The sequence below is a fragment of the Myxozyma melibiosi genome, assembly GCF_037950935.1.
Source record: "Myxozyma melibiosi strain Phaff 52-87 chromosome Unknown BZA70scaffold_3, whole genome shotgun sequence".
NCBI lineage: Eukaryota > Fungi > Ascomycota > Lipomycetes > Lipomycetales > Lipomycetaceae > Myxozyma > Myxozyma melibiosi.
Genome location: NW_027042917.1, coordinates 488,567 through 515,441, shown reverse-complemented (window position 1 = coordinate 515,441; position 26,875 = coordinate 488,567). Strand labels below are relative to the sequence as shown.

The 26,875-nt window shown below is 53.0% G+C and overlaps 13 protein-coding genes across 13 annotated transcripts; 8 read left to right on the top strand and 5 right to left on the bottom strand.

The window, feature by feature from the left end:
- Positions 1-96: 96 nt before the first annotated feature.
- Positions 97-942, bottom strand: BZA70DRAFT_288608 (protein-tyrosine phosphatase-like protein; the record flags this gene model as incomplete). Its single annotated transcript, XM_064914051.1, has 4 exons — positions 97-213; positions 273-278; positions 346-424; positions 485-942. 4 exons carry the CDS (start codon positions 940-942, stop codon positions 97-99), a joined length of 660 nt encoding a protein of 219 aa, XP_064769259.1.
- An 876-nt stretch (positions 943-1,818) lies between these two features.
- Positions 1,819-4,137, top strand: BZA70DRAFT_298945 (heat shock protein 70 family; the record flags this gene model as incomplete). Its single annotated transcript, XM_064914638.1, has 6 exons — positions 1,819-1,857; positions 1,948-2,026; positions 2,091-2,114; positions 2,188-2,231; positions 2,287-2,646; positions 2,707-4,137. 6 exons carry the CDS (start codon positions 1,819-1,821, stop codon positions 4,135-4,137), a joined length of 1,977 nt encoding a protein of 658 aa, XP_064769258.1.
- A 450-nt stretch (positions 4,138-4,587) lies between these two features.
- Positions 4,588-5,786, bottom strand: BZA70DRAFT_288606 (uncharacterized protein; the record flags this gene model as incomplete). The annotated part of the gene is made up of 5 exons (XM_064914050.1): positions 4,588-4,691; positions 4,744-5,155; positions 5,215-5,371; positions 5,444-5,525; positions 5,621-5,786. The coding sequence occupies 5 exons, from the start codon at positions 5,784-5,786 to the stop codon at positions 4,588-4,590; spliced, it is 921 nt and encodes a 306-aa protein (XP_064769257.1).
- A 246-nt stretch (positions 5,787-6,032) lies between these two features.
- Positions 6,033-7,244, bottom strand: BZA70DRAFT_276079 (uncharacterized protein). The gene has a single exon (XM_064912245.1). It carries the CDS (start codon positions 6,907-6,909, stop codon positions 6,190-6,192), a length of 720 nt encoding a protein of 239 aa, XP_064769256.1. The 5' UTR covers positions 6,910-7,244; the 3' UTR covers positions 6,033-6,189.
- A 172-nt stretch (positions 7,245-7,416) lies between these two features.
- On the top strand, positions 7,417-9,587 carry BZA70DRAFT_288604 (uncharacterized protein; the record flags this gene model as incomplete). The annotated part of the gene is made up of 3 exons (XM_064914049.1): positions 7,417-7,436; positions 7,557-8,796; positions 8,853-9,587. 3 exons carry the CDS (start codon positions 7,417-7,419, stop codon positions 9,585-9,587), a joined length of 1,995 nt encoding a protein of 664 aa, XP_064769255.1.
- A 1,780-nt stretch (positions 9,588-11,367) lies between these two features.
- BZA70DRAFT_276070 (uncharacterized protein) lies at positions 11,368-13,455 on the top strand. The gene is made up of 3 exons (XM_064912244.1): positions 11,368-11,462; positions 11,816-11,908; positions 12,402-13,455. Exons 1-3 carry the CDS (start codon positions 11,430-11,432, stop codon positions 13,380-13,382), a joined length of 1,107 nt encoding a protein of 368 aa, XP_064769254.1. The 5' UTR covers positions 11,368-11,429; the 3' UTR covers positions 13,383-13,455.
- Positions 13,456-14,994, top strand: BZA70DRAFT_294511 (NEDD8-conjugating enzyme UBC12). Its single transcript, XM_064914448.1, has 6 exons — positions 13,456-13,769; positions 13,918-14,032; positions 14,094-14,278; positions 14,369-14,448; positions 14,503-14,570; positions 14,624-14,994. The coding sequence occupies exons 1-6, from the start codon at positions 13,767-13,769 to the stop codon at positions 14,731-14,733; spliced, it is 561 nt and encodes a 186-aa protein (XP_064769253.1). The 5' UTR covers positions 13,456-13,766; the 3' UTR covers positions 14,734-14,994.
- On the bottom strand, positions 14,995-16,597 carry BZA70DRAFT_276049 (NUDIX hydrolase domain-like protein). The gene is made up of 8 exons (XM_064912243.1): positions 16,191-16,597; positions 16,108-16,134; positions 15,997-16,033; positions 15,883-15,939; positions 15,730-15,812; positions 15,539-15,674; positions 15,338-15,451; positions 14,995-15,261 (listed from the first exon to the last, which is right to left on the bottom strand). The coding sequence occupies exons 1-8, from the start codon at positions 16,230-16,232 to the stop codon at positions 15,143-15,145; spliced, it is 615 nt and encodes a 204-aa protein (XP_064769252.1). The 5' UTR covers positions 16,233-16,597; the 3' UTR covers positions 14,995-15,142.
- A 1,154-nt stretch (positions 16,598-17,751) lies between these two features.
- On the top strand, positions 17,752-19,586 carry BZA70DRAFT_127016 (pyridoxal-dependent decarboxylase). Its single transcript, XM_064909542.1, has 2 exons — positions 17,752-18,183; positions 18,242-19,586. Exons 1-2 carry the CDS (start codon positions 17,877-17,879, stop codon positions 19,282-19,284), a joined length of 1,350 nt encoding a protein of 449 aa, XP_064769251.1. The 5' UTR covers positions 17,752-17,876; the 3' UTR covers positions 19,285-19,586.
- Positions 19,587-21,050, top strand: BZA70DRAFT_127252 (oxidoreductase-like protein). The gene is made up of 2 exons (XM_064909545.1): positions 19,587-20,923; positions 20,986-21,050. Exons 1-2 carry the CDS (start codon positions 19,889-19,891, stop codon positions 20,989-20,991), a joined length of 1,041 nt encoding a protein of 346 aa, XP_064769250.1. The 5' UTR covers positions 19,587-19,888; the 3' UTR covers positions 20,992-21,050.
- BZA70DRAFT_127018 (uncharacterized protein) lies at positions 21,026-21,678 on the bottom strand. Its single transcript, XM_064909543.1, has one exon. It carries the CDS (start codon positions 21,524-21,526, stop codon positions 21,110-21,112), a length of 417 nt encoding a protein of 138 aa, XP_064769249.1. The 5' UTR covers positions 21,527-21,678; the 3' UTR covers positions 21,026-21,109.
- A 1,835-nt stretch (positions 21,679-23,513) lies between these two features.
- BZA70DRAFT_266541 (uncharacterized protein) lies at positions 23,514-24,884 on the top strand (the record flags this gene model as incomplete). The annotated part of the gene is made up of 2 exons (XM_064911034.1): positions 23,514-24,175; positions 24,212-24,884. 2 exons carry the CDS (start codon positions 23,514-23,516, stop codon positions 24,882-24,884), a joined length of 1,335 nt encoding a protein of 444 aa, XP_064769248.1.
- A 257-nt stretch (positions 24,885-25,141) lies between these two features.
- BZA70DRAFT_298939 (hemolysin-III related-domain-containing protein) lies at positions 25,142-26,743 on the top strand (the record flags this gene model as incomplete). Its single annotated transcript, XM_064914637.1, has 2 exons — positions 25,142-25,444; positions 25,499-26,743. 2 exons carry the CDS (start codon positions 25,142-25,144, stop codon positions 26,741-26,743), a joined length of 1,548 nt encoding a protein of 515 aa, XP_064769247.1.
- Positions 26,744-26,875: the final 132 nt, after the last annotated feature.

Genomic DNA, 26,875 nt, shown 5'->3' with positions numbered 1-26,875 from the left:
CGTCATTGAACGGAGCCAAGCCTTCGCGAGTAAATGTGCTGAGAAAGAGTCAGTGAGGAAGTACTTCAGAGATAGAAAAACTGAAGGAGAGAAAGCTCACGAGTCGTCGTCTTCGTATAGGTCGTCGATCGTACGTCTGACGGCAGGTCGATTATGGCTGAAAGCTGGAGTTTCTTTGACTTCTTGTCGAGCCACGCATAGGGATTCGTATGTCTGCAGAGAGTTGCGGTTAGGAGGTGAATTTTGATATATCATGCTGGGAAGTCACATACTCGAAGCTAGAATATTGAGTAAGGTCAGCAATAATTCAATGATGTTGAGTTATTTTAGAGGAGCAGGACATACCTGGTACTTTACGTAATCGTCTAAAGCGACACAGAACCTTTGCGACTGAACATATTGGATAGAACGGATTAGATCCCATCTGCAGGAAGACGGCGTCAGCGATTAGCTAGTGCATGTGAGGGACAAACGACAAGCATACCGATTAGTTTCCATTATATATGCGACGACCACGGCAGCACTCATCTCGTTGCCAGTCTCGCAGTAGACCAAGACCGAGCCTCCTTCGGATATAGTGTTATCGATCAATTGTTTCGCCTGCGGGAAGGTCTTGACTAGATCTGCGGTGCCAGAGACCGGTAGGGCCTGGTACTGTGGTAAGCCAGCGTATCGTTTGTGCAGGATCTGCCACGTCTGCGGACTGGATATGCTGAGAGCGAGCTTGATGTTGTTTTCGGTGATGAAGGATTCGTCGCGGATCACAGACATTGGGCCGAGGAAGAGGTTTGGGATTATGAGCTGCGCCATTCGGCGGCACTCGTAGCGCCAGTCGTTGATGGTGGAGGGGACGTTGAAGAAGCATGGAGGGACGAGGGTTCGGGGTAGGACCGGTGCGCGGGATCTGTCTTGCGCGGGACTGTGCACTGAGGGCTCAGACATGGTGATGTTGAGGAGGAGATAGTTGGTGAGGATAGTAGTTGATGAGGTAGGTATAGATAGGCTGTAGTTGGATATCGATATGAGATACAGAGAAGCAGTTGCTATGAGCGAGGAGTGCTGATGAACAGACAATGACCAATACTCGTCAAACAACAAGAAGCAGCAGACAGACCGTCGAGCGGTGTGCAGTGCAGTGCTCGTCTGAGGGTACGCGCTGCTGACGGTGCTGTGAGCAGCTGTGGGGATGGGAGGTGAGGAGGTGATTGTGGGAGCGTGGTGGAGGTGATGGTGGAGACGTGGTTGGTCTGCCCAAAGAAGTCGATGCGATGCGATGATGCGTCGCTGAGAGCCAGAGCTCAGAGCCAGAGCTCAGATGCTTACAGAAGACTAGAGGAGGGCTGACAGTATAGCTGCAGAGAATAGTTAACAATAAACAATAGACTGTTAGGAGTAATTACAGTGAATAGGAACAGTCGTGAAGAGTGGTGAACAGTGAATATCAGCGCTCTCTGCACCTCCCCTCTCTTCCCTTCTCTTCACTCTTCTTCTTCTACTTCTACTCCCTCTCTACAGACATCATCACCATCTTCTCTTCTTCTCTCGCCCCGAACCAACTCGAAGCCCGAGGCCGCCACGCTTCCGACCGGTGCCGCCGCATCCGCCACAGTGCGCTGCGGATAGTCACGTGCACATCGGTGACGTCGCTTTCCATTGCATTCCACGGCCGGGTAACTTCTTCGCTGGGCCCCGGCCCCGGCCTGAATTTATTGAGCGCAATTTTTTCTTCCCGGACTCTTCTTCTTCTGCTGCTTCAGCATAAATCCACTTCCTCTTCCTCTCTCTGCTTGTGCTGCTAAAACACTCACATATCGCACAATGTTGGCTTCTAGATTAGCTCGGACTTCTGTCCGCTCGGTATGTTGCTTTGTTTCTCGTCGGAATCTGGTCTTGCGCTCCTGCTAACCTCTCTTTCACCAGGCCGCCGCCCGGAGATTGCCTATCCAGGCCTCCACCTTTGGCGCCCGCTTCAACTCGAACGGCAAGGTCCAGGGTACCGTCATCGGTATCGATTTGGGAACTACCAGTACGTTCTTGCTATATTCTTCTTGTTTTGTTGTAGTGTGCGCGGTGGCTAACTCATTTCATAGACTCGGCCGTTGCCCTGATGGAGGGTACGTTTTGATTCTCACTCCGGATTCTCTATTTCTCTTGCAGAAACACCTCCTAACACTCTCTTCTCTACAGGTAAAATCGCTAAGGTTTTGGAGAACAGCGAGGGTGCCCGAACGGTAAGCATTATCTTCTTCTCTGATTTGCCTCCACTCATCTCTTAACACATCATAGACCCCCTCCGTCGTTGCCTTCACCGCCGACGGTGAGCGACTCGTCGGTGTCCCCGCCAAGCGCCAGGCCGTCGTCAACCCCGAAAACACTCTCTTCGCCACCAAGCGTCTCATCGGTCGCCGATTCGAGGACAACGAGGTCCAGAAGGATATCAAGCAGGTCCCCTACAAGATCGTCAAGCACACCAACGGTGACGCTTGGGTCGAGGCTCGTGGCGAGAGATACTCTCCTTCCCAGATCGGAGGTTTCGTCCTCAACAAGATGAAGGAGACTGCCGAGAGCTACCTCGGCAAGCCCGTCAAGAACGCCGTCGTTACCGTTCCTGCCTACTTCAACGATGCTCAGCGTCAGGCTACTAAGGTATGACTTTTCACTTTTTTCAATTTTCGTGGAAGAAGACAATGCTGACTCTTTTAATAGGACGCTGGTCAGATTGGTGGCTTGAACGTCCTCCGTGTCGTTAACGAGCCTACCGCTGCCGCCCTTGCCTACGGTCTCGAGAAGGAGAGCGATCGTGTTGTCGCCGTCTTCGATCTCGGTGGTGGTACCTTCGATATCTCCATCCTTGAGATCCAGGGCGGTGTCTTCGAGGTCAAGTCGACCAACGGTGACACCCACCTCGGAGGAGAGGATTTCGACATCACCCTCGTCCGCCAGATCGTTGAGCAGTTCAAGAAGGACTCTGGAATCGATCTCCAGGACGACAGAATGGCTATCCAGCGTATCCGTGAGGCTGCCGAGAAGGCCAAGATCGAGCTCTCGTCGACTGTCTCGACCGATATCAACCTTCCTTTCATCACTGCCGATGCTTCCGGCCCCAAGCACATCAACACCAAGCTCACCCGTGCGCAGCTCGAGACCACTGTTGAGCCTTTGATCAAGCGCACTGTCGAGCCCGTCAAGAAGGCCCTTAAGGACGCCGGTCTGACTGCTTCGCAGATCGACGAGGTCATCCTTGTCGGTGGTATGACCCGTATGCCCAAGGTCAGCGAGACCGTCAAGAGCATCTTCAACAAGGACCCCGTCAAGTCGGTCAACCCCGACGAGGCCGTCGCCATGGGTGCTGCCATCCAGGGTGGTGTCCTTTCCGGAGAGGTCATGGACGTTCTCCTTCTCGACGTCACCCCGCTCTCGCTCGGAATCGAGACCCTCGGCGGTGTGTTCACCCGTCTGATCAACCGCAACACCACCATCCCCACCAAGAAGTCGCAGGTGTTTTCGACCGCTGCCTCTGGCCAGACCTCGGTCGAGATCCGTGTGTTCCAGGGAGAGCGTGAGCTCGTGCGCGACAACAAGTTGATTGGCAACTTCACTTTGTCGGGTATTCCCCCCGCGCCCAAGGGTGTTCCCCAGATCGAGGTCTCGTTCGACATCGACGCCGACGGAATCATCAACGTGCACGCGCGCGACAAGGCCACCAGCAAGGATGCCTCGATCACCGTCGCCGGCTCGTCCGGTCTGTCTGACTCCGAGATCGAGAAGATGGTGAACGACGCCGAGCAGTTCCGCGAGCAGGACAAGGAGCGCCGCGAGGCGATCGAGGCCGCCAACCGCGCCGACAGCATCTGCAACGACACCGAGTCTGCGCTGCAGGACTTTGCCGACCAGATCGACAAGGCCGAGGCCGAGAAGCTGCGTGGTCTGATCAGCGAGCTCCGCGAGCTTGTTGGCAAGGCCCAGGCCGGCGAGGAGATCGCGTCCGAGACCTTGAAGAACAAGGGCGACGAGGTTCAGCAGAACTCGCTCAAGCTCTTCGAGATGGTTTACAAGAAGAAGGCCGAGCAGGAGGCTAACAGCGGCAGCTCGACTTCGTCGACCGACGGCCCTGCCGAGGGCGAGAAGAAGGAGTAAGCTCGTCACTTTTATTTCTCGTAACGATGGTTAAAAGGAAGGAAAAAGAGAGAAGAGAAACCGATCTTTTCTTTTTTGATCTAATCATCCTCCTGCCTGCACTCATGAGTAAGGCTTCACCTTGATTGACCAAAAAGTGAATTTTCTTTTGTAATATATGATCTGGAAAAGGCTTTTTTTTTTATTTATTGATTTTATCTATTATTATTATTATTTCTCTTTGCTATTATAATTCTGTTTTTCCTCTCCTCCCCCTTTTCTTTTGCCTGTTGATCTTTTTTTTTTTGTATATATGAAATGTTGTTGTTTTATCTTTAATGATGACGAGGTTGTCATTTTTTTTTCAAAAATAAAGCATTCTCCCAATATTAAATTGACTTTATCATTACATTTTCAACTGTATTTCCATCTACGCCCGCCAGGCAGAGTAAGAAAGAGAGTATGATGAGCTTAGAATGAGAAAACCATGTCCTCGAGCTTGGAAACGGGTCTAGCCTTTTCGTAGCCGAGCTCAGCGGTTGCCTTCTTCATGACGCTGACCATGGGAGGGGGACCTACACAAAGTTAGAAAGCAGCAAACATAAGATAGAGAATATAGAGACATACCGCAGAGGAGGATCTTGATATCAGGAGCCGGAGCCGGGCACCAAGCCTTGATCATCTCAGGCGTAACGAAGCCGACGCCGCCGGTCCATCCTTCCTTTGGATTATTGAGCACGTAGTGGACTCTGAAATTCGAGTGGTTCGCCGCGAGCTCGTCGAGGTCGTCTTTCAACAGAATGTCTTCCTCGTTGACGTTGGCAAAGATCAGGCTGATGTCGGTCTTGTCGTCCGGGTTCTTGAGCACGGCGCGGATGATTTGCAGCATGGGCGTGATGCCGGTGCCGCCGGCGATCATGCCGAACGAGCGCACGAGACCAGGGGTGTAAACCATTGCGCCTTTCGGGCCGCGCACGCGGATCGTCTGGCCGATCTGCAGGCCGGCGACGTACTTGGAGATGTTGCCGGTAGGGTAGGACTGCGGGTGTTAGTTGTGCAGCAAGAAGAGCGAGGTAGATAAGAGAAGAAAAGACGTACCTTGATGAGAAGATCAAAGAAGCCGCGGTCATCGTCGGAGGAGGCAGGGGTGTAGGAGCGGACAACTTCCTTGCCGTCGATGGAGGCGGCGATGCTGACGTGCTGGCCGATGGGGAGGCCGAGGGTGTCGTTTGGGCTGGGGAGCGCGAATCGGTACCTGGGAGAGTTAGATTGTAAGAAGAGAAGACTGCGTGCAGAGCGCGGGTACTAATGCAACAAGTAGACGTACATGGCGACATTGTGGGAGATGATGGTCTTCTCCTTGAGCTCAAACTCCTGGAAGATGGTTGGGTTGAGCACCTTGCGCGATCCTAGAGAAGAAAGAAAGAGAGAGAAAAAGTCAGCCTTATCCATTCTACAAACACGCGCAACAACGCAATTGACGAACAACAACAGAAAGACATACTTCCGCGCCAGATCTTAAGAGCCGCGAGGGTGGTCGCGAAGATGACGCCGTAGCCGATCCATTCGCGCTTGACGATGAGCGTGCCGACGATGATGAGTGCGTATGGGATGTAGAGGCCGTGCAGGGGCGTGGAGAGGATAGTTGACTTTTCCATCTGGGACGACATGGCTGCTGGCTTCGTTGTTGCTCTGCTGCGTCTTGCGGAGAGAGAGAAGGCGGGAGTGAGTGGCAGGAAGCTGGGGACGGAGGGGATGGGAAGGCGAGGAAGATATAGAAAGAGAAGAGGCGGCGGAGGAGCAAAAGCGTAAACCCGGCTCAAATCAGGTTGACTTAATTTTTCCATCTTGCGGAAAATAGCCCGCAAGCAGCCAGACTGCCCGAGTGTCTGTTATAAATGTTATTGTACATATATCTTCGTCAATTGCTTGTTTCTACGTCAATTACATCTTCTACTATCTCTCCCTCCGCACAGGCTGCTCAAAAGCTCGCAATCGCAGCCGTCGCGGTCCGCAAAATTATTCCGGGCTCGCCAACCCCTCAAATAGTCACGTGAGCTCGGCTTCGCGCGGTTAGCTCGCTAGGCTGTCGGCACCGCTGCTGGAAGGGGAAGAGCAGAGAGGGCAGAGCGCGAGGGTGCGGTGGGGTGGATGTGTGCGGAGATCAGAGGAGAGGTTCGGGTATCGGTCGCTGGGGGTGAGGGATGGAAGAGTGATTTCAGTCTTTGGGATCTCTGCCATTGCTAGTAGAACGGCATGAACCACATCATGTACTGTGCCCACGCGTCGTCGATATCGCTCAGCTACCATTCCCACTGACCACCCGGAACCAAAAACAGACAAGAAGATCAAGAGCATCTCGGCATTATCCATATTCTTCGTCGATCTCAGACCTTCCCGTTCAAGCCTCCCAACCAGATCAGAAAACGCGTCCTTTTCCATCCGCGTGATCTCGTGAAAGTCGTCGCGTTCTGCATCCAGAACATCTTCAACATACGCAGCCCCTCGTAGCTCTGAGCTCCTCACCGACCGATCAAACCGCCCATTAGTGGCTATGTATTCTCTCAGCACCGCTATTACAGCTGACATGACCGTCAGGTCTTCGTCCAACTCCTGATCATAGCGTTCTTGCTCCTGTCGCTGCTCTTCGATCAACGCGATGATGGTCATACAAATAAGGTCGTTAAGGTCGTCGTCGGAGTCGGAGTCAGACTCGGTGTAGGAATCGTCGGAGCCGTAGTCGGAGTCGATAATATCGCTGTCGATAGACGCGTTAACACGCGTAGCAGTCATATTTAGTTCCTCATCACCGGAATTTTCGCGTAGAGTCGTTTAGATCATGTGGAGCTTCGTCAGCTTTGTCGTCCATCATCTTTTGCCGTGCACATCTATCAGGTGTATCAGTTGGGCTGTCGGCAAGGTGAAGCCAGCGAGGGAGTAGTTTGGCAATAGACAAGCCGCAGAGTCATTCTCAATATCTGAGAGACGTGGATGAATATTGAATATCAATGATTTGATTGCCACTACATCGCCTTTGCTAATGTCTTTTTTCTAAATCCTAAAACCAGTAATATTATAGAACAAAATAAACAAAACAAACAAGAAAAGAAACCAGCAAAATCTCTCTTCATAAAACAAAAGTAATCAGTGAATCAGGTAAACTTCCTCCCAGCGACAAAAATTGGGTTTCAACATCAACTCAACGACTCTTTTGCAACGCTTGAAAAATATCAACGCATAAAATTTCACTCTCCTCGCATCTCACCCTCCTCGCATCCACATCTCTCCTACTTATCAGCGATGATAGGCGAAGTTGAAAAGTACGTTTTAATTTATTTATTGTTCTGAGGTCGCTGCTGTTTCTCCTGTTTCTCCTCCGTGAATTACCACGCATCGATCGCATCCCATCGCATCGCGAAGCTCACTCACATTTTCCTTAGCTCGCCGCCAAGTACTCCCGGTACACCCAGCATACCCGACGACTCCTTCATATCCCTCAGCGATGCGCCGTCTTCACCACTAACCCCCTCCGCGCCTTTGACGACCGCAGCGCAGTCCTCGTCCTCGACCGCCAGCAACCTCTTTCGCAAAATCATCCGCCGCGAAGCCGCGTCTACTACTGACTCTGACGCCGGCGAACCGCAGCGGAAGCGCCAGCGGATAGACCCCACATCAGCAGCAGCGGCAGAAGAGGAGCAAGATAGCAGGTACGCTGCGACGTCGTCGAAAGAAGCGAAAGCCGAGCGCGTGGCGGCGGCGAAAGCACAGCGCCGAAAAGATAAAAAGGAAAAGAAGCAGCGGCAGCGTTTACTGCGACGACAGCGCAAGGCGCTGCAGAAGGCGGCGAAGACAGGGCAGGGTGATGGCGATGGGGATGACGATGTCGAGATGAGCGAACAGTCGCAGTCGCAGTCGCAGACGCCGGCTGGGTCTTCGGATGGGTCGAGGGAGAGCTCGCCGGTTGAGATTGTAAAGTACGGTGGTACTGATAATGAGGTTATAGAGATTGACGATAAATCGTCGCCGATCGAGATCCCGGATGATGATGAGGAGGAGGAGGGGCAAATCACAGACGCAGAGGATGATGAAGTTGTGTCTGCTCCCGGAGACCAGTTACCGAAAGGATCAACCCGCCCGCCGCGGTATCTCAAGCTCGGCGTTGTGGACGGCGCAATCACGGTGATAGACAACCCGTTCAGCGACGAGGAAGTCGAGGAAGAGAAAGAGGAGTCTGAGAGCGAAGACGAGGCGGATGCGAGCAAACCCGTCGAGCGCGCCGACCTGCTCGTGAAGCCCGCTTCTAAAAAGCGCAAGCGCGAGCTAGCTGCCGCAGCGGCAGCCGCCGCGGACGAGGAAGCGAGGAAGAAAGCGGTCGAGTCGAGCGCGGCGGAGCTGGTTGACCAGCGCGGCGAAGGGCGGTACTTTGGGTTCATGGACGATATGGCGGGGCGGATGGAGGTTGTGTGTCTGAACTGCCATCAGCCGGGGCATATGGCAGCCGGGTGCGAGGTTGTTGTCTGCCAGACGTGCGGAGAGATGGGCGATCATTTGACGAGGAATTGTCCAAAGACGAGGCGGTGCTCGAATTGTAATAAGTTGGGGCACTTGTCTGCGCAGTGTAAGGAGCCTCGACGACAGATTTACTGTAATCGGTGTCGATCCGACCTTCATGTTCCGGAGGTGAGTATTCTACATTGAACAGTTTACATTGAAAGAACTTGACTGACATATTATAGACCTGTCCAAGTATATGGCGACACTACAAGTACGCGCCCACGAGCACAGCAAAACCGGTAGCATCGATATTCTGCTACAACTGTGCCGCGAAAGGACATTACGGAGACGATTGCCCGGAGCAGCGGCCGCCGATGCAGGCGTTTGGCGAGGGCTCTGTGTTTTCGATGCGGGAGTTGCCGACGGGGTATAAGCTTACCGGGGAGTTGGCTGAGGTTGTGGATAGCAAGCGCAGCAGCAGCAGCAATAACAACAGCAACAGCAGTAGAAACCGCGGAGGGGGAGGGAGTGTGCGGGATAGTTACCGACCCAGCAGTGGTGGATCGAACTACAACGGCGGATCAAATTACAACAACAACAACAACAACAACAACAACAGCGACAGAAGCCACAACCGATTCAGCCGCCCCCCTCCGCCGCCATCATTCTCGTCGCCGCGCGATAGCTATCGACCAAGCTACGCGACAAGCAACCATAGCTCTGATCGCAACAGCAACAACAGCAGTCGGAACGCAAGCTATAACGACGGCGATAGGGATGATTGGTTTGCGCGGCGGCAGCAGAAGGCGCACGGGGGACGACCGCCGGCGACGCCGAGTCGTGTGGGTGGTGGGGATGGGAGGGCGCCGGTTGTAGCGGGGGCGGTGAATTTGCCGTCGTCGTCGTCGTCGAAGGGGAAGAAGTTTAAGAGGAAGTTCAATGCCGGGAAGGAGGCGTTTAAGAAGTTGTTGAAGTGAAGTGTATATATCCTAGATCTTAATTGCGATGTGTATATATTATCGTCGTATTCAGAGTGTATATATTCTAGATCTTAATTGCGATGTGTATATAATTCTAATTCTGCATTATGATATAGATACTAATGACAGGAGAGATGGAGTAAGATGAAATGAAAACCTGGAGCCCCGCCAACCCCGCATGATGGCAGGTGAGGGTATTGTGTTGAGTGGGGAAGCAGACGCAGGAGATGCATAGTGCGTCGAGACTACGAGTATAATTGAGACTAGGACCAGAAGAGCAGGAGCAGCAGATCAGATGGACAGGCGGGAGATAAGAGGAGAGTGAATATTGCGGCGCAAAGAGGATTGAGGAGGGAAGGAGATGAGAATGAGGAGGAAAGAGGAAGATCGGGTCAACTGACGTGCAGATCTTCGTGTGCTGTAATTGAATTGCTGTGAATAAAGAATGAAAAGAGACAAGACAAGACAAGACAGAGAGGTCAGGTGGGTGGATGTGAAGAAGGAGGTGATGAGGAAGGTGTTCGGGAGGTGATGAGCAGCGGAGAGAAAGTGAGTGAACGAGCAACGAAAATATTTTAACGATCTTTTTTCATGTTTTTTCATGATTTTTCACTCTTTTTTCCATCTTCTTCTGCATATTTTATTTAGTTATTATTCATTGTCCCATTTATATCGTCATCATTTACTAGAGCAGAGTCGATAAGCGGCTGGGTAAGCTCTCGGTCGCAATGGCCAACTGAGGCAAGTAAACAGCAATGAGTGAGTCGCGGCCAGGCACCGATAACAGCGACACAGCCAATCAGCAGCCGCGGATAGTCAATGCAGCACCGTGCTTGGCTGCCGAGTTTAGCAGTAGATAGCGACGAGATACCACGAAGATGAATGACCGAGTATGGTTTGTTATTCTCGCCCGCATCAGACGAACAACAAGCAACGCACGGCAGAGAGAAAGAAAGAGAACGAGGAAGAAGACCGCGGTCGCTGGACGTCGACGTCGAGAGGAAGGGAATGAGTTTGGTGGCTTGAGGGTTACGCGGGTCCGAAAGCTAGGCGAAACAACGGGCGGGGGGGCATTCTGTCTTGTTCTATTAGCTGTTGTAGAGAGTGTGTATTAAGAGATGAATGACTGATATGATAGAGATATGTCTACAATGTTGCTGGTGGTGCTGAGCGAGGAGGCAGACATCTCGCGATAGACAAGGAAGACAAGGAAGACAAGGAAGACAAAGACAAAGCATCTTCACGTGACTCCTCCACTACTTCCTCACAGAACTCCCGCCGGCCGCTTCGAGACTGCCAAAGGCCGGTTTCGAGGCACTTGAGCCCTCAGCTGCGATAGCAGAGCATCTCTTTCTCTTCTCTGCTCGACTCTGGGGTCTGGCGAGACCCGGCCTGATCTCTAAGCGCAGGCTGTCGGAGCCTTTCCTCTTCCTCCGACTCTCTGCTGTCCGTCTCCGGTTCTCCCCGCCAATCAGCACCGGCTTATTGTAATCCCTCCTGCCCTCTGTCTCTACTGTCCACAGCAGCCAACATCTTCATCTTCTATAATTCCTCCTCTTCTCTACCATCTCACTCTCACTCTCACTCACTTCTCTCTACCCCTCGTAGACTCTCCAGAGCTGGTTGAGCCGGGTCAGCGCCTGAGTCCTCTGCTATGGGTCCACCAACAACCCGCCCTAGCCCTTGGTAACAACCTAATCCCGATCCGGCCTAGCGCTGTGTCTCTGCCAACTTTGTCGCGCCCGCATACTTAACCGCTTTCCTGCCCGTCTTCCACCAACCCGCCTTTTTTCCTGTCCTCCACCGCTCCCTCTTCGCTCTTCACCAACTCTCACCGCAATGTCCTCCACCGTTCTCTCCCAGGCCCCTATCGTACGTGTCTCCGTTGTTTTCTCTGCCGCTTCTTCTTTGCAAGTTGTGCTCCGGCGCCCGCTCAGAGCGCAATTGGCCCGGTTTCGCCTTGTTCACAAGACATGTGCGTGACTGTCCGCTGCCTGTCTTGCGTACGGTCTCAAGCCAGCCAACCGAACCCTGCAACGCCGCTTCTTTTCGCCGACGGCTTTAGTTCCATCTGCAGCGAATCGGTGCCTGGAATTGGCGTTGGTTCCGACGTCTTTGTTCTTGCTCTGAGTGGACGCTGAGATGTCGACGTCGTCGCCTCTCTTCGCCGGCAACGCCCTCTATCTATCTCTCTCTCTCTACAACAACTAACTCCTCTCCTCCAGTTGGCCAAGTACTCCGACCTTCCCCAGAATGGCAAGGTCATTGCCGAGTACGTCTGGATTGATGGCACCAATGGTCTCCGCACCAAGGGCCGGGTACGTTTATCTCATTTTATCTCTCATTCTATCTCGCTGCATGTGGATTCCTTCTCCTATCATTGTTCTCTCCGTTGCTCCTACTCTTTCTGCGCTGCTCTTAGCTCAAGAGAGTGTAGTAATTGACCAGTGCCATTCCCAGTATCTTACTACTAGATTACTGGAACTGCATTGCTCGCTTTTGTCTCGCCGTGGTTGGCCGAATCCTGAGCTCGGGCTCTTCCTCGGTCGACTAATCTCGTCTTTTACTTTGAAAGCCGTCGGCCGGCCGACCGAGAGCGCCGCGCGGTGCGGTGACCTGTTCTCTGGTTCACAACCCTGACCCTCATCCTCCATTGACACCTCAACGACCTATTTCTGGCTGTGACTCAGACCCATTTCCGACTCGCTCGAAGCCCCACGGAATTAATTTTGGACCCCAGCCAAGATGGAGGATCTGCATGCAGCGGGCTAACAATTGCTTTCATCTCTAATACTAATACCACTTCTCCAGACCCTCGACAAGAAGCCCACCTCCATCGACGAGCTCCCCGAGTGGAACTTTGACGGTTCCTCGACCGAGCAGGCCCCCGGCCACGACTCGGACATCTACCTGAGACCCGTCGCCATGTACGCCGACCCCTTCAGACGGGGCGACAACATCCTCGTCCTCGCCGAGACCTACAACAGCGACGGCACCCCCAACAAGAAGAACCACCGCGCCGCTGCCTCCAAGCTGTTCGAGGCCCACAAGGACGAGGAGATATGGTTCGGTATCGAGCAGGAGTACACCCTCTTCGACCAGTACGGAGACGTCTACGGATGGCCCAAGGGAGGTTTCCCCGGCCCCCAGGGCCCCTACTACTGCGGTGTCGGCACCGGCAAGGTCTACGCCCGCGACGTCATCGAGGCCCACTACAAGGCCTGCCTCTACGCCGGCATCAACGTCTCCGGCATCAACGCCGAGGTCATGCCCTCGCAGTGGGAGTTCCAGGTCGGACCCAACCTCGGAATCAGCATGGGCGACGAGCTCTGGATGGCCCGATACGTTCTCGAGCGTGTTGCTGAGGACTTTGGTGTCAAGGTTTCCTTCCACCCCAAGCCCCTTCAGGGAGACTGGAACGGCGCCGGTTGCCACACCAACGTCTCCACCAAGGCCATGCGCACCAAGGGTGGTATGGCCGACATCGAGGCCGCCATCGAGAAGCTCTCCAAGCGCCACCTCGAGCACATCGGTGTCTACGGTGAGGACAACGACAAGCGTCTGACCGGCAAGCACGAGACTGCCTCGATCTCGCAGTTCTCGTACGGTGTCGCCAACCGTGGCTGCTCCATCCGTATCCCCCGCTCCGTCTCCAAGGACGGCTACGGATACTTTGAGGACCGTCGCCCGGCTTCCAACATCGACCCCTACCTCGTCACCGGAATCATGGTCGAGACCGTCTGCGGCCCGGTTGACGGCGTCGACATGGTCTCCGAGGCTGCTCGCGAGTAAACCTTTCCTTCTCCTCTCCTAAGTCTTATGTTTTTTATGTACTTTTTTTCTTTTTTTTTTTTTTTTTTTTTTTGAATAGTTTGCCTGAAGTGCAAATTTTGTAAACAATAGTTTTCCACACCAATTTGTATTGTTCTCTCTCATCAATTGCGTCTTGCCTTGACGAGTATTGAAGGTGTTCTTCTGTTGACTGTAGACTCAGGCGAGAGTAGTGATCCTTGTAGATGTGCTTCTATTGCGCACATGGCTGAGGGTTTAGTTCTGTTAGGTGAGCCTGGCACGCGATGACATGTTCTCCACGATACAGAGTCGCCACGACGCCCACCCTACGCAGACTCCACTTGTAGCTCATTTAATAGCGATACAGCGGGACAATTCGACGAAATGGTTTGTAGCACACCTTGTTTCTATCAAGCTGGAAAGAGCAGGAGCGACTCACATACCGGTGGACGATCGGGATGGTTATGCTACTATCGTCTACACGGCGAGTGGAGGGGAGGGGAGAGAAGCAAGAGCTAACGAGGAGTGCGTGTAGTTGAAAATCTGGAGCATGAAGCAGCAGCAGCAGCAGGAGCAGAAAGAAGCTGCCGCGAACGGCGACGGCGTGGTGAAGAAGAAAGTGACTGCCGCGCAGATTCGGGTTCAGAAGGGTATCTCTCTGTGCTGCGATTTGACAAGTAGACAGACAGGCTGACGACGAGTTTGATATAGATTTAACTGAGCTATCGCTCCCCTCGACGATCAAGACACAGTTTCCGAACCCGGACGACCTGCTGAATTTCCTGGTCTCGATCGAGCCCGACGAGGGAATGTACCAGGGCGGCCGGTTCAATTTCACGTTCAAGATTAATAACAATTTCCCGCACGAGCCGCCAAAGGTGAAGTGTACTCAGAAGGTATGTCTGCTGCTGTAGCTGTTGAGGTTGTTGTTGTTGAGAGGAGGGATAAGAGAGTGGGAGCTGAGCTGACGGTGGTGGATGGGGTAGATTTATCATCCGAATATTGATTTGGAGGGGAATGTGTGCCTTAATATCCTGCGTGAGGATTGGAAGCCTGTTTTGAACCTGTAAGTTCCTTTTTCTCTCTGATAATCCAGTTCACAGAAACTAACACTGCACAGTAACGCCGTCCTCGTTGGATTACAGTATCTCTTCCTCGAACCCAACGCCTCAGATCCCTTAAACAAAGGTACCCCCCACCTCTCCCCCCCTCTCTCTTCTCTTCTGACTAACACTCCCCAGACGCGGCCTTGGACCTCCAGCGCAACCGCGACGGATTCAAGCGTAACGTGCGCTCTTCAATGGCAGGCGGCGCCGTCGCAGGCGAACGCTTCGACAACGTCTTGAGATGATCTCTTTCCCCCTCTCTCTCTCTCTTTCCCTCTCTGCAGCAACACCACCGCTAGAAGCAAAGCGTAGCGCGTGGTGTCGTATGCTTTCTACCTTATATATCTACTCAAACGGAGTTCGTTCGCATCTGGATACAGGATATTTAATTTGTTTTCGAGTCAATGCAGTTTCTAGTCTGTTTTAGAAGTGGTCTTGTACGAGCGTGGGATCTTCTATTGTTGTCGTCGTGTCGTCGTGTCTTTTTGATATTGCTGTAATTGAGTAGTTTAGTATAAATTTATGCTACGAATTTTCTTATCTTGTCTTGCATGAGTACATGTGTTTGTATCTTTTCCTGAATATCAATACAATAAATCCGCAACCTTGACATCAGATCTCACCACTATACAGAGAGAGAGAGAGCGAGAGAGATTACAAGGCATACTTGCGGGCAACGAGGATGCCCTCTGCGATATTCATCAAGCGCGCGTCGAGGATATATCCCTCCTTCGCCAGCGCCTCGAGTCGTTCGGGGAATTCCTTGAGCGGGACTAGAGAAGATGTTTAGCATGCACGAAGCCCTTTATGAAAGAAGAAAGAAGAAAAAGAAGGAAAAGAGTGACTGACCAGTGAAGTTCTCGATGAACTCTCCGTCTTCGAGCTGTTGTTTCGGGTTCTTGTTGCGTTCGTCGGAGAGGTCGATTGAGACCTGCACCAGTTTCAGATTCGTGTTGCAGAATCCTGCGCGTCATCGTCAGCCACCGTCACATTCTCCCACTAAAAGACAACGTCGTATGAATCAAAAAAGATGAAAAGAAGGAGACATACCGGGATCGCAGAAAAGAATGGGGCTACTATGGAACGCGGTGCCGATGTAGCCTGTTTCCTCCAACAATTCGCGCTCGGCGCATTGCTCGGGCGTCTCGCCTTTATCCAGCAGCCCGGCGGGGAATTCAATCACGACCTGTCCAGATTGTTAATGATAAATCGGCTTGGAAGAAGGGGATCGGGCACGGTACGCCGTTCACGGGGGGACGGAATTGGCGCTGCAGAAGGATTTCGGGACCAGTATCCTTTTCAAAGATCGCGAGGATTCCGACTCCTTTATTTATAAATTAGCATCATCACCCACCAGACAAAAACCGGCAAACAAACAAATGAAAAACAAGTACCATCAACATCACTTCCTTCGACGCGCGTCTGTCTGGAGCAGAATTCCCAGTCGCGAGCTATAGATGAGGGTCAGTACCGGACGAAGTGTGCTGGGGTGAAGAGAGGAGGGATACCTTTCCCGTTGGGGTCTTGGTAGTACACTTTTTGAATCTATCAATACAAGAAATAGGATTTAGCAACGTGTCTTTTGCTTGTTTCTGTTATGGATGAAGGGGATGGCTCACTTTAACCCATCTCGCATCCTCGGATTTCTAAACCTCGTCAGCACAGAGCAGACAGACACAGATACACAGTCATAGAAACTCACCAAATCCTTCACGTCAGTGATCTTTGCCTTTGTCAAATCCATTGTGATTAGCCTGATGATCAATTGTCAATTGCTATTGTCTTTATATCTGATGGTATCAGATGCGGAGGAAGACTGTGGTGTCGAGCAGGTTGATGCCTCCGTGCGGCTTGATTTGCAGCAGCAGCTCGTCTGCCTCGAACATCGTCTCCTCTGCACCCACACACACCCTCCAGCACTCTTCCTGCACCTCCAAACACTTTACAACATCATCAATCACCTCAAACAACCACCTCGAACCTGCTATGCTTGAAGCACACCACCCAGAAGACGGAATACCAAAGACATGCTCGGCTTTGTTTGTGTATGCCAAACTAGGTCTGCCTAACCCTATGAGCTCTTCCTGCTTTTTTCTCGTGGTTTGCGGTCGCTGCTTGTTACTCTGTTAGTCCAGAAAAGAAGAGCAGAAATAGAAGCAGAATGGCAATCACAATCATCACCGAGCTACCTGTCTTTTCAAGCTCGCGCGTACCAGCCCCCGAAGGAGCAGTATCCTCTGTACCCTCCGCAGCAGCAGCAGCAGCAGCAGCAGCGCCAGAACAGAACGGCGGCGGCGAAGAAGCAGCGGCGGCGGAGGACGAGGACGGCGCGGCAGTGCTGTATTACTATTCTCCTTTGCGTATTGCTACGTTCTCGCCTGCGAATGCTGTGATTGCCGGGTTTGGGGCGGTGGGTGGTGGTGATGAAGACGAGGGGGGGGAGGGGGAGGGGGAGAGTGCGCGGTTTGATGTCTATGTTTCGTCGAGGTGCGGGATCTGACAATGTTAATGAGATTTGGTTGCTAGTGAACTGCTACTGACAGAACTGCTATAGAAACTTGATCTTTCATTACCCTACGCGGTCTAGAGGTTTCGCGATCCCATACAGCGCGATGACGATGCATGCGATCCAGAGCAGCCCGTCGCGCGGCCTCTACCTCCAACTCGAGACAATTCCCTTCACAACGCCATCTTCTGCTGATCCCACAGATGAGAGCACCGGCGGCGACGACGAGCAGATTGACAATGTCTTGGAAGTCGTGGTCGCTGCCGTCGAGGGCGCGAGCGCAGAGGACGATTTGAGCGCGTTGTTCACGGCGCTTTCGGAGTGCTCTGCTATGAATCCCGACTCAGATCCTTCTGAAGACGGCGACGGCGACGGCGACGGCGAAGACGATGGAGAGGCAGTGAGGGTATTGGGTTCTACGGCAGATATCTTCGGCAGCGGACACCAGTGGATCACGGCCGAGAACGTGGATGAGTTTGCGGACATTGCGGTCGCGGGCGAGGAGCGGTTAGTCCTGCCCGAGAACGGACTGCAGGAGAGCAGCAACGGCCGGTTTGACGACGCGGAGGAAGACGAGGAAGAAGGAGAAGAGGGCGATGGGCCGGTGGTGAAGTACCGACGCCTGGAGTAGCGCTACGTCATCTGCACCGCCACAGATGTACGTGGCGCAGTCAGGGTACTTTCTTCTTTCGTCCACCGCGTTCTACTCGGCCTCTGCTCCCAACCATCGTCGATATTTTCTTATCTTCTTATCCCCTTCCTCTCTTCTTCCTCAAATACTCCTCCTCTGATACTCCTAGTCTCATTCTCCTTCTCTTCTTTTACTCTATTCACTCTGCCGCCCCGCAGATCGCCGTCTCCTGCCGCTTGAAGTCCCTCTTGATGACCGAAGTCGCGCCAAATGCTCTCTGTGCCCCGTCCTTGAGCACACCCCTCGCCGCGCACGAGCTCGCCGTCTCGCACGCCCTTGTCGCGCATCTCAAGGCCGCCGCCCATGCTCCTGCTCCGACCCCCGCCGCGCACGCGCACGCCCTGATCTCTCGCGCCTTCCGCAACCGCGTGGGCCGGGTCGACACCGACTCTTGCGATGCCGGCGGCGAGGACTCGTTCTTTGTCGCTGATATCGGCGAGGTCTATCGCCAGCACGTGCGCTGGAAGCAGAACCTGCCTCGGGTGGAGCCGTTTTATGGTGTGTTTGTTTAGTCTGGATTTACATGCAGATCGTCTCTTTACTAACTACTCTACAGCCGTCAAGTGCAATCCTGATCTCAAGCTGCTGAAGCTGCTTGCGCGCCTGGGGACCGGCTTTGACTGCGCGTCCAAGAAGGAGATGGATCTCGTACTCAGCCTCGGTGTATCCCCTTCGCGTATTGTCTACGCCCACCCGTGCAAAGCCGCCTCGTTCGTACGCTACGCGTGCCAGAGAGATGTACGCAAAATGACCTTTGATAACGCCGAGGAGCTACAGAAGATCAAGCGGTACTTCCCCGAGGCTGAACTGCTGCTGCGCATCGTCACCGACGACACGGACTCGCTGTGCCAGTTCTCGATGAAGTACGGCGCGCACCTGCAGTCGACCGAGTCGCTGCTCAAGCTCGCGCAGAGCCTGGACCTCAACGTCGTCGGCGTGTCCTTCCACGTCGGCTCCGGCGCCGCGGGCGGCAAGCCCTTCGCCGAGGCCGTGCACAACGCCAGCAAGGTCTTCGAAGTCGCCGCCAAGCTCGGTCTCACGCTGACCACGCTCGACGTCGGCGGTGGCTTCTGCGACGACAACTTTGAAGAGATCGCCGCGTTGCTGGGCCCTGTCGTCGACGCCTATTTCCCGCCCAGCGTACGCGTGATCGCCGAGCCAGGCAGATACTACGCCGCCACGGCCTTCACGCTCGCGTCGCATGTAATCGCGCGCCGCGACGTGCCCCAGCTCGAGAACGTGATGCTCTACCTCAACGACGGCGTGTACGGCAACATGAACTGCATCCTCTTCGACCACCAGCACCCGGCCGTGCGTGTGCTCACGCACCGAGGCCGCTTCATGTACGGTCTTGCCGAGAACCAGAGCGGGCCGATCACGGCCTCGGTGTGGGGCCCGACCTGCGACGGTATCGACTGCATCACGAACGAGTGCACGCTGCCGTACGCGCTCGAGGTCGGCGATTGGGTGTATTTCGACAATTTTGGCGCGTACACGCTCTCGGCCGCGACGGGGTTTAATGGGTTTAACGACCAGTGCGATGTCATCTACGTGTGCTCGGAGGAGAACGCTAGACTTTTGCTGGAGGAGGAGGTTTAGAGGTGTAAGATGGAGGAGAGATGAGTGGGTGTGGAAGAGGTGCGGAGGTCGGTATACATAAAAGATTGCTTTTACTGTCTTTGGTTTCTCGTTTCAATCATTGTACAATTTATTACAAATCCACTGTTCAGTTGTTATCAAGCAGAGGCAAAAAGAAGGTGCAAGGCTGGCTGGGTGGGTGGTTCTGGGTACCGAAAAGCTATGGGGGATCAACGGACGGACGGATTGGGTTTTGTTTTGTATTTTTCGGTTGTTGTCGTTGTTGTCGTTGTTGTAATTACTTTGTGTATTCTTTAGGCTTGTTTGTTTTATTATAAAGAATTGGTTATCATAATCATAATCAGCAACAATAGCAATAACAACAAAACAAGAGCAAACCTGAGCCGACAGACAAAGCCGAGCCGCGGGCTCTTGCCTTCGTCGCCCTTCTCGCTCGCGATCTTCTCTGCGCTGCTAAAACTAACAAACCACCTTCATCTGTCTCTGGTTCTTGTTTGGGTTATCATCCCGCTGATTCTGCTGTTTATCTGCTGTATATAAATACCTCTGTCTTCCTCTTCTTCTGCTCTGCTCTACTCTGCTCTGCTATCATCTTCTCAACACAATGACCCTCTCAAACCCAACCACCCTCCGCATCGGCGTCGTCGGCGCAGGCCGCATGGGCCGCATCCACATCGAAAACCTACTCACCATGCCCCGCGTCCAAGTAACCGCAGTCTGCACCGTCGTCCCCTCCGAAATCGCCTGGGCGACATCCGTACTCACCGCGCCCTCCGCGCTCGTCACCGCCGACTTTGACACCTTCCTCGCGCTTGACTCCGTCGACGCAGTCTTGCTCGTCACGCCGACTGCGTTCCATAAGGAGCAGGTGCTTAAAGCTCTCGCCGCGGGGAAACACGTTCTCTGCGAAAAACCACTATGCGGAACCCCCGCGGACGCATGGGAAGTCTACTCCACCTCGCTCACCTACCCGCACCTCAAAGTCGCATGCGCCTTCCCCCGCCGCTACGGCGCGCTCTTCGTCGACGCCCGCGCGCGCATCGCAAACGGCGAGATCGGCGACATCATCAGCATCCATTCCCGCACTACCGATCTCTACCAAAACGACGAGTTTCTAATAAACTACATCAAGCACTCTGGCGGCATCTTTGTCGACTGCAATATCCACGACATTGATATCTGTCTCTACCTCCTCGGCCGCGACGCGAAACCCGCGACCGCGTACGCGACAGGCACGGCCGTCGTCTTTCCCCAATTCGATCAGTTCGGCGACGTCGACGACGGCATGGGCCTCGTCTCGTTCGAGGACCGCAAAACAGTCTTCTCGCTCTACGGATCTAGAGATAACAGACACGGCCACCACTCCCGCACTGAAATCATCGGCACAAAGGGCCGGCTGCTGCTTAACGGCCAGCCTCGCCTCTTGCAGCTCGATATCTCGGACGAGAACGGAACCAGGATGATTGGTCCAAAGAGCCACATGGAGGTCTTTGCTCCGGCTTTTAGACTCGAGCTCGAGGGGTTCAGGGACTGGATCTTGGACGACGTCAAACCGCATTTTGATCTCAAGGACGCCGCAAAGGCGGTCTCTATTGGGTTTGCGTTGATGGAAAGCTTGCGGGAGAACAAGGTGGCTCAGGTCAAGACCCCGGCTTGATCTCACTAGTCTTAAATATAATTACTAAATCATCTTTACTACAGTCATAAAAGTGATTTTAATATGATACATTATTATACAAACACCATCACCATATACAACAGAATAATCTTCATCGCTATATATCACCGCAAAACCACCAGACGGAATAGTAGACATCGTCAGTGGTCAGCTCATAAACAATCCCACCCCCTTCCCTCCTCCTGACGGGATAATAGACATCGTCAGTATACAACTCATAACAATCCATCCCCTTCTCTCCGTCCCATCCCCTTCTCTCCGTCTCATCCCCTTCCCTCCGCCATTGATCCCCCGTATCATCCTTCCCCAGCAAGCTGAGCGGGTCGCCGTGTCGGGTACTGTCACCTTCCTTCCCCAGCAAGCTGAGCTGGTCGCCATGCCGAAATCGAGCGGATTGCTGACCGTTGTTATTCTCTCCTTCCCCAGTAAGCTGAGCTGGTCGCCTTGTTGTATGTTGCTGACAGAATATAAACAGATCACAGAACAGAAGAACACCACATTGAGGTGACATTTCTTTTTTTTATATTTTTTTGTGAGATATGAATTTGTCACGGCTAGCAGCATACGTTAGTAAGATGCAGGTACGACGAATAATCACTGCTATAGGTACTCACCTTAGCAAGAGACTTCCGCTAGCACGCGAGGATCGAGAGATTGCTGATCCGAGGTAGAGGTGGATCAAGGTAGATTGATACCAATCCGAGGTAAAGGTGGATCAAGGTAGATCGATGCTGGTCCAAGTAGAGGTGGATCAAGGTAGATCGATGCTGGTCCAAGGTAGAAGTGGATCAAGGTAGATCGACACAAGGGATCCAGAGTAGATTGATGTCATGGATCCAAAAGGACGTTGATGGAGGAAGATGCATATTCAAGCATCGCGTGGCATGAGGATGCTCAAGTGTTGTTGCTCGTGACGGAGTATGAGATGTATAATAGACAACTGATAGTCATCAGTATGAATCATATAAGAGAAAAAGATCAGAGATACTAACAGGAAGATCATGTTCTTGTTCGATTCCATTGTGTTCAAGAAAGTCCAGCTCTTTCTGAGGCTCTTGGAGTTCTTGGAGCTCTTGGAGGATGATGAAGGAAGGAGAAAAGAGACCGAGGGAGAGGGGGAAAGCGCCCCTTTTATATTCCAGTCTGAGCCGCGGGGACCAGTCGCGTGAGTCATTTTAGATCGGCCTGGAAATGAATTTTGTTGATGCAGAATTGCCAAATCGGGGTAAGTAGCCGACGCGCGCGAACAAAACCGACGGAAAATCAAACTTAGCCCGCTATTGTTTCGGGGGATGGCGAGCTTTTCGAGACGTAGCGGCGGGTAGTGTCCAGAAGTGATCCTCGTTTGACTTGTAGCTTGTAGTGTATGAATGTAGCTTCCGAATTCATCTATTTGACAATGTATTTGCTGCTGTAGGGACGTGTTGAGAGACAGATTTCAAATCAGGCGTCCGCGAGCCATCCATCAGCATACAGCGGGGTTCCCCCAGTCCACCACAGACCAAAATACAACAGCAGTAGAGTAGTTCATCGTGAATAGAAGTTCACTTGGCACTCTGTTTCATCGAAGCATGTGAATATCGTCGTCGTAGCGGCATCGTAGCGGCAGGGGATGGCTCTCGCGATGGCCGTCAGACGAGCTGGCTGAGACCGAAGGATCTGCGTGCACTGTTAGAAGGTCAAGATACAGTGTGTAAATCAAACCGGATACACAAGAAGAGTTCATTTGCATCACAGGAGGATGTTGAAGAAGATCACTGAGCAGTTGTTGATGGAGGGCAGATAGTCTCTGTTTTGGCGGTGTGCGTGGTAGGCCGTTTCTTCTCGTGTAACAGTAAACAGCAAGATCTCACATAGACCACCGCATATCATCTCATTGAACTTCATACAAACCTCATGGAAGTAAGAAAGCACTGTATTGGACCAAAACACGACCAAGAACGCTACGAACGGTCTACTACAGATGGGTATCATATGCTTTGACAGAGTGGCACCAGAGCTTGGACTAACATACAGCATAGGTACGCATGCACAATCAGACAGGTACTGCGACGAACTTCTGCGTAGTTGACCAAATATTCAGACGATACTGAACAGGATCTAACGGGTCATAACAGACGAACCATCGCTCTATAGCTATTGAGTCTGAGAAGCATCGAGACAGAAACATTACCACAGCCATCCTCGACTGCCTATCATCGCTTTAACTGCTCAGACTTATTTCACAACCTCACAGAATATCATGGTCAACCAAGAAAATGACTGCCATGCATAATAACATCCCACCTGTTCTAGTCATATCCCAAATCCCATATTTGCGTCTTGTTTGCCCATAACTAACCACAGGACACAGTCCAAGCCCCGTTATACAACTCATCCAACAGTCTCGCAACTAGACAGCAACTATCAGCTTGCAGTGCATGATTGTATGAAAAACCTCAGACAGTTGATAGTCTGCGCTGATAAAGATCTCCAGCTGATGGTTCATGAATGAGACGATTGCCCTTCCGCCTCATCTCCTCGCTAAGACTTAAAGTTCGTAGAACAAACAATGCACTTTCCACACGCTTCACGTTCGTTCTGCCATCGTCCTGGATCCAAACTCACCACAATCCCTCTCAACCAATACAGCAAAAGAAACGGAGACCAGATTCAAATGATTTCTCCACGTCTGCAGCGGCTAGCGCTCGGCCGCCAGAACTCGGTCCGCCCGCAGTCCGAGCGCAGCGTCGACCCCGATCAAATGGATCCCGACATTGTGCGCATGATCTTTCGCAATCGCGAGCTGATCACGGCGCAAAACAATCTTCTCCGCGCAGGCCGTATAGAGGCTATGTCTGCGGCGATCAATCTGATGGAGCCGGGCAGAAATGAAGACATTGCAAAGTTCAAGAGCCTCACGGAGAAGCAGAACAGAGAGCTGGCGGACTCGTGCGCGCTCGTGCTGCAGCTCCCGTTCACGGGTCTGCTCTACATTCTGGACCAGCCGATTTCAAGACTTTTTCGATTGCGTGCAGTATTTAGGGATTCGAAAGCAACTGTACTCAGCAGTATTGCAGCTGGCCGCGCGAGCAGGAGCTGGACACAGATGTTTGCGGGCACGTTTGCGGACATGGTCCATGAGTGCACGGCGACGCTGGTTCCGAGCATGAGTTCGACCGAGTATGCGAAAGGTCGGATCTCAGCGATTTTGTCGATTGTTGGAGACGCCTTGTAAGTGCTTGCTTATCTTTGATTGCTGTGTGGCAGGCAGCGCGCTGACAGTCGACTTCCACCCAGGCTCAAAGCGATTAATTGGACGTTTCGCTACCCTCTCTTTGAGCACAGTGTTCTTCAGAGCATGGACCTTGCTCCGTACTATCAACTTCTCCCATCACTAGCTACAGCCCGACAGACATGGTCAGACATCCTCCTCTTCCGCCGACTCGACCTGTTCATCCTCGTCCCGCTCGGCCTCGCTGAAGAAGCCATCTCGTCGTTTCTGTTCACAAAGGTATTAAACTGGCGCAGACCTGTCGGCTTTGGCTATTTCGGGCACGCGATATCGGTCGTGAACATGTCGTCGATCCAGTACCTTTTGGCAACCGTGTACAAGGCGCCTCTGAACATAATCTACTACCGCTACCTGGCTCGCTTCGTGCTCAAATCGCGCGGCCTTCCGACCGACGGCGTCTACAATATTTTCGAGCTCGGAAACTGGAAGGGTATGCTCGAGACGATGATCTATCACTGTGCTTTGGAGTTTGGCAGTTCGGCGGCATACTATCTTATCATGGTCTGGCTGCGGTCGTGGATATACCCACCAAGCAAGAGCAAGAGCAAAGAGCCCAAGAAGACTCGCCGTGCTGCCACTCCCTCGTCTTCCTCCACCACCAGCAGCCACCCGCGACGACGCCCGCAGACACCCGCAGAGCAGACCTGAGCTCTTCTGCATTCAGCACCCGGAACCGATTTCCAGATCCAAGTCATGTGCGCGAGAACCTTAAATTCAGGGGTCAGCCGACCGCCAGAAAACTCTAAAAATCTGCGCGCCCAACAAAAATTAGGGTTTTGGGCAGCTTTTGCCAATCGATGTCGAGCCATCGGGCCCGTTCTCGCCTCTCGCGCGGACTTTCTGACTTTGGGCTCTCAACTTCCGGTGCCTCTCCTATTTTCCCCTGCACGCAGTTTTTGGTGATGATGGCGAAGGCGACAGAGGTCGGTGCGCTTTTGGAAAGCACGGCGTCGCGGCTCAAGGAGGAGGTGGCGGACGAGAAAGACGGGCAGCAGCGAAGGCTGCGGTCTCATACACGACAGACCGACAACAACAGCAGCAGTGCCAGCCGGACAAGCAGCACCAGCAGCACCAGCAGCGGCCGCGAAACGACATGCCAGCTTTCGGCGCCGGCGTCTGGCGCGTCGTCGCGGCGTCATTCGTTTCACTCACACTCGAAAAAGTCTTCGCTGGACCCTGAGTCTATTGAGGAGCTCGTGTTGCTCAAGGTGAATATATCTAATTACTGAACTTCAAGACAGGCTCTGACCCGATTCTTCTAGCTCGACTTATTTCTCAGTCATCTCGAGCAAAGACTCGAGGCCCTCGAGTCCTACGGCGCAGGCACACTCACGCGTCTGGACGAGTCATTAAACAACGCGCATGAGACTCTGGTCTCTGTACGGGAGGCGTGCGGCCGGCTGCTGAACGGGGGCGAAGTGATTGGCGAGAGCTGGCGAAGGGGCGAGGCGGTTGTGGCTATTCTTGAGAAGCGGTATACCGAGTCGTGGGTGTCGAAGGGCTCACTTCCGAGCTCGGTGGCGGCCGGCATGCGGTTTTTGGAGCAGAAGCTGACGGACCTGGAGGCGCAGTGCTACTCGACTGTCCACGCGATTGACTCGAAGCTGAGCGAGGGTGTGAACGTGTTTGACCGCAGTATCGAGGCCGCGCTCAAGATTGCGCGGTATCGATTAATCACGTACGAAGAGCTTCCGCTGCAGTGGCGCGACAACCCGTATATCTGCCGCGGGTACCGGTTCTGCGCTACCTACACCGAGTGTATACTGAGCATGTTCAAGATCCACAACGAGACCTGTAATATCTGGACCCACGGCGGAGGATTCATCATGATGCTCGCGGTCGCATTGTATTACTACCCCGCGACGCCACTCTTTGCGACCATGTCGACCTACGACCGGATCGTGTTTGGCATCTTTCTGTTTGCAGCGCTCAAGTGCCTGCTGACCTCAACAATCTGGCATACATTCAACAGCATCGGCAGCCTGAGCGACAAGCGCCGCTTCGCATGCGTGGACTACACCGGGATCTCGATCCTGATCGCCTGCTCGATCCTGACGACGCAGTACACATCTTTTTACTGCCAGCCCAGCGCGCGCGCGCTCTACATGGGCACGACCGCTGCTCTTGGTGTCGCCGGCGTGGTGTTTGCATGGCACCCGGCCTTTGACCGCGCCGAAAACCGCTGGCTGCGCATCTCCTTCTTTGTCTGTCTCGCGCTCTCGGGAGGGCTCGCGCTTATTCATCTGTCGTGGACGCGCGGAATCATGAACACGTTGTGGTTTTACCTGCCAATCACGAAAAGCCTGCTGTGCTATCTCACCGGCGTCGTCGTCTACGGCTTTCTTTTCCCCGAGCGGCTTTTGCCGGGCTCGATCTTTGACTGGATCGGCGCGTCGCATAATCTGTGGCACGTCGCGGTCTTGGGCGGGATTTACTATCATTACACTGCCACGCACAAGTTCCTCTCCAACGCGCGGGAGTTCAGTTGCTCGGTTGTTCTGTATTAAGTTTTTTTTCCTTTTTTTTTGCACTTCATTTGCGTACTATTGCTGGCAGAGCTCAAGGTTTTTTGGATCATGATTCTTACTTCTTCGGAAACCCTTCTCTCTATGGTTCTTTTTTTTGTATTTTTGGCGCCC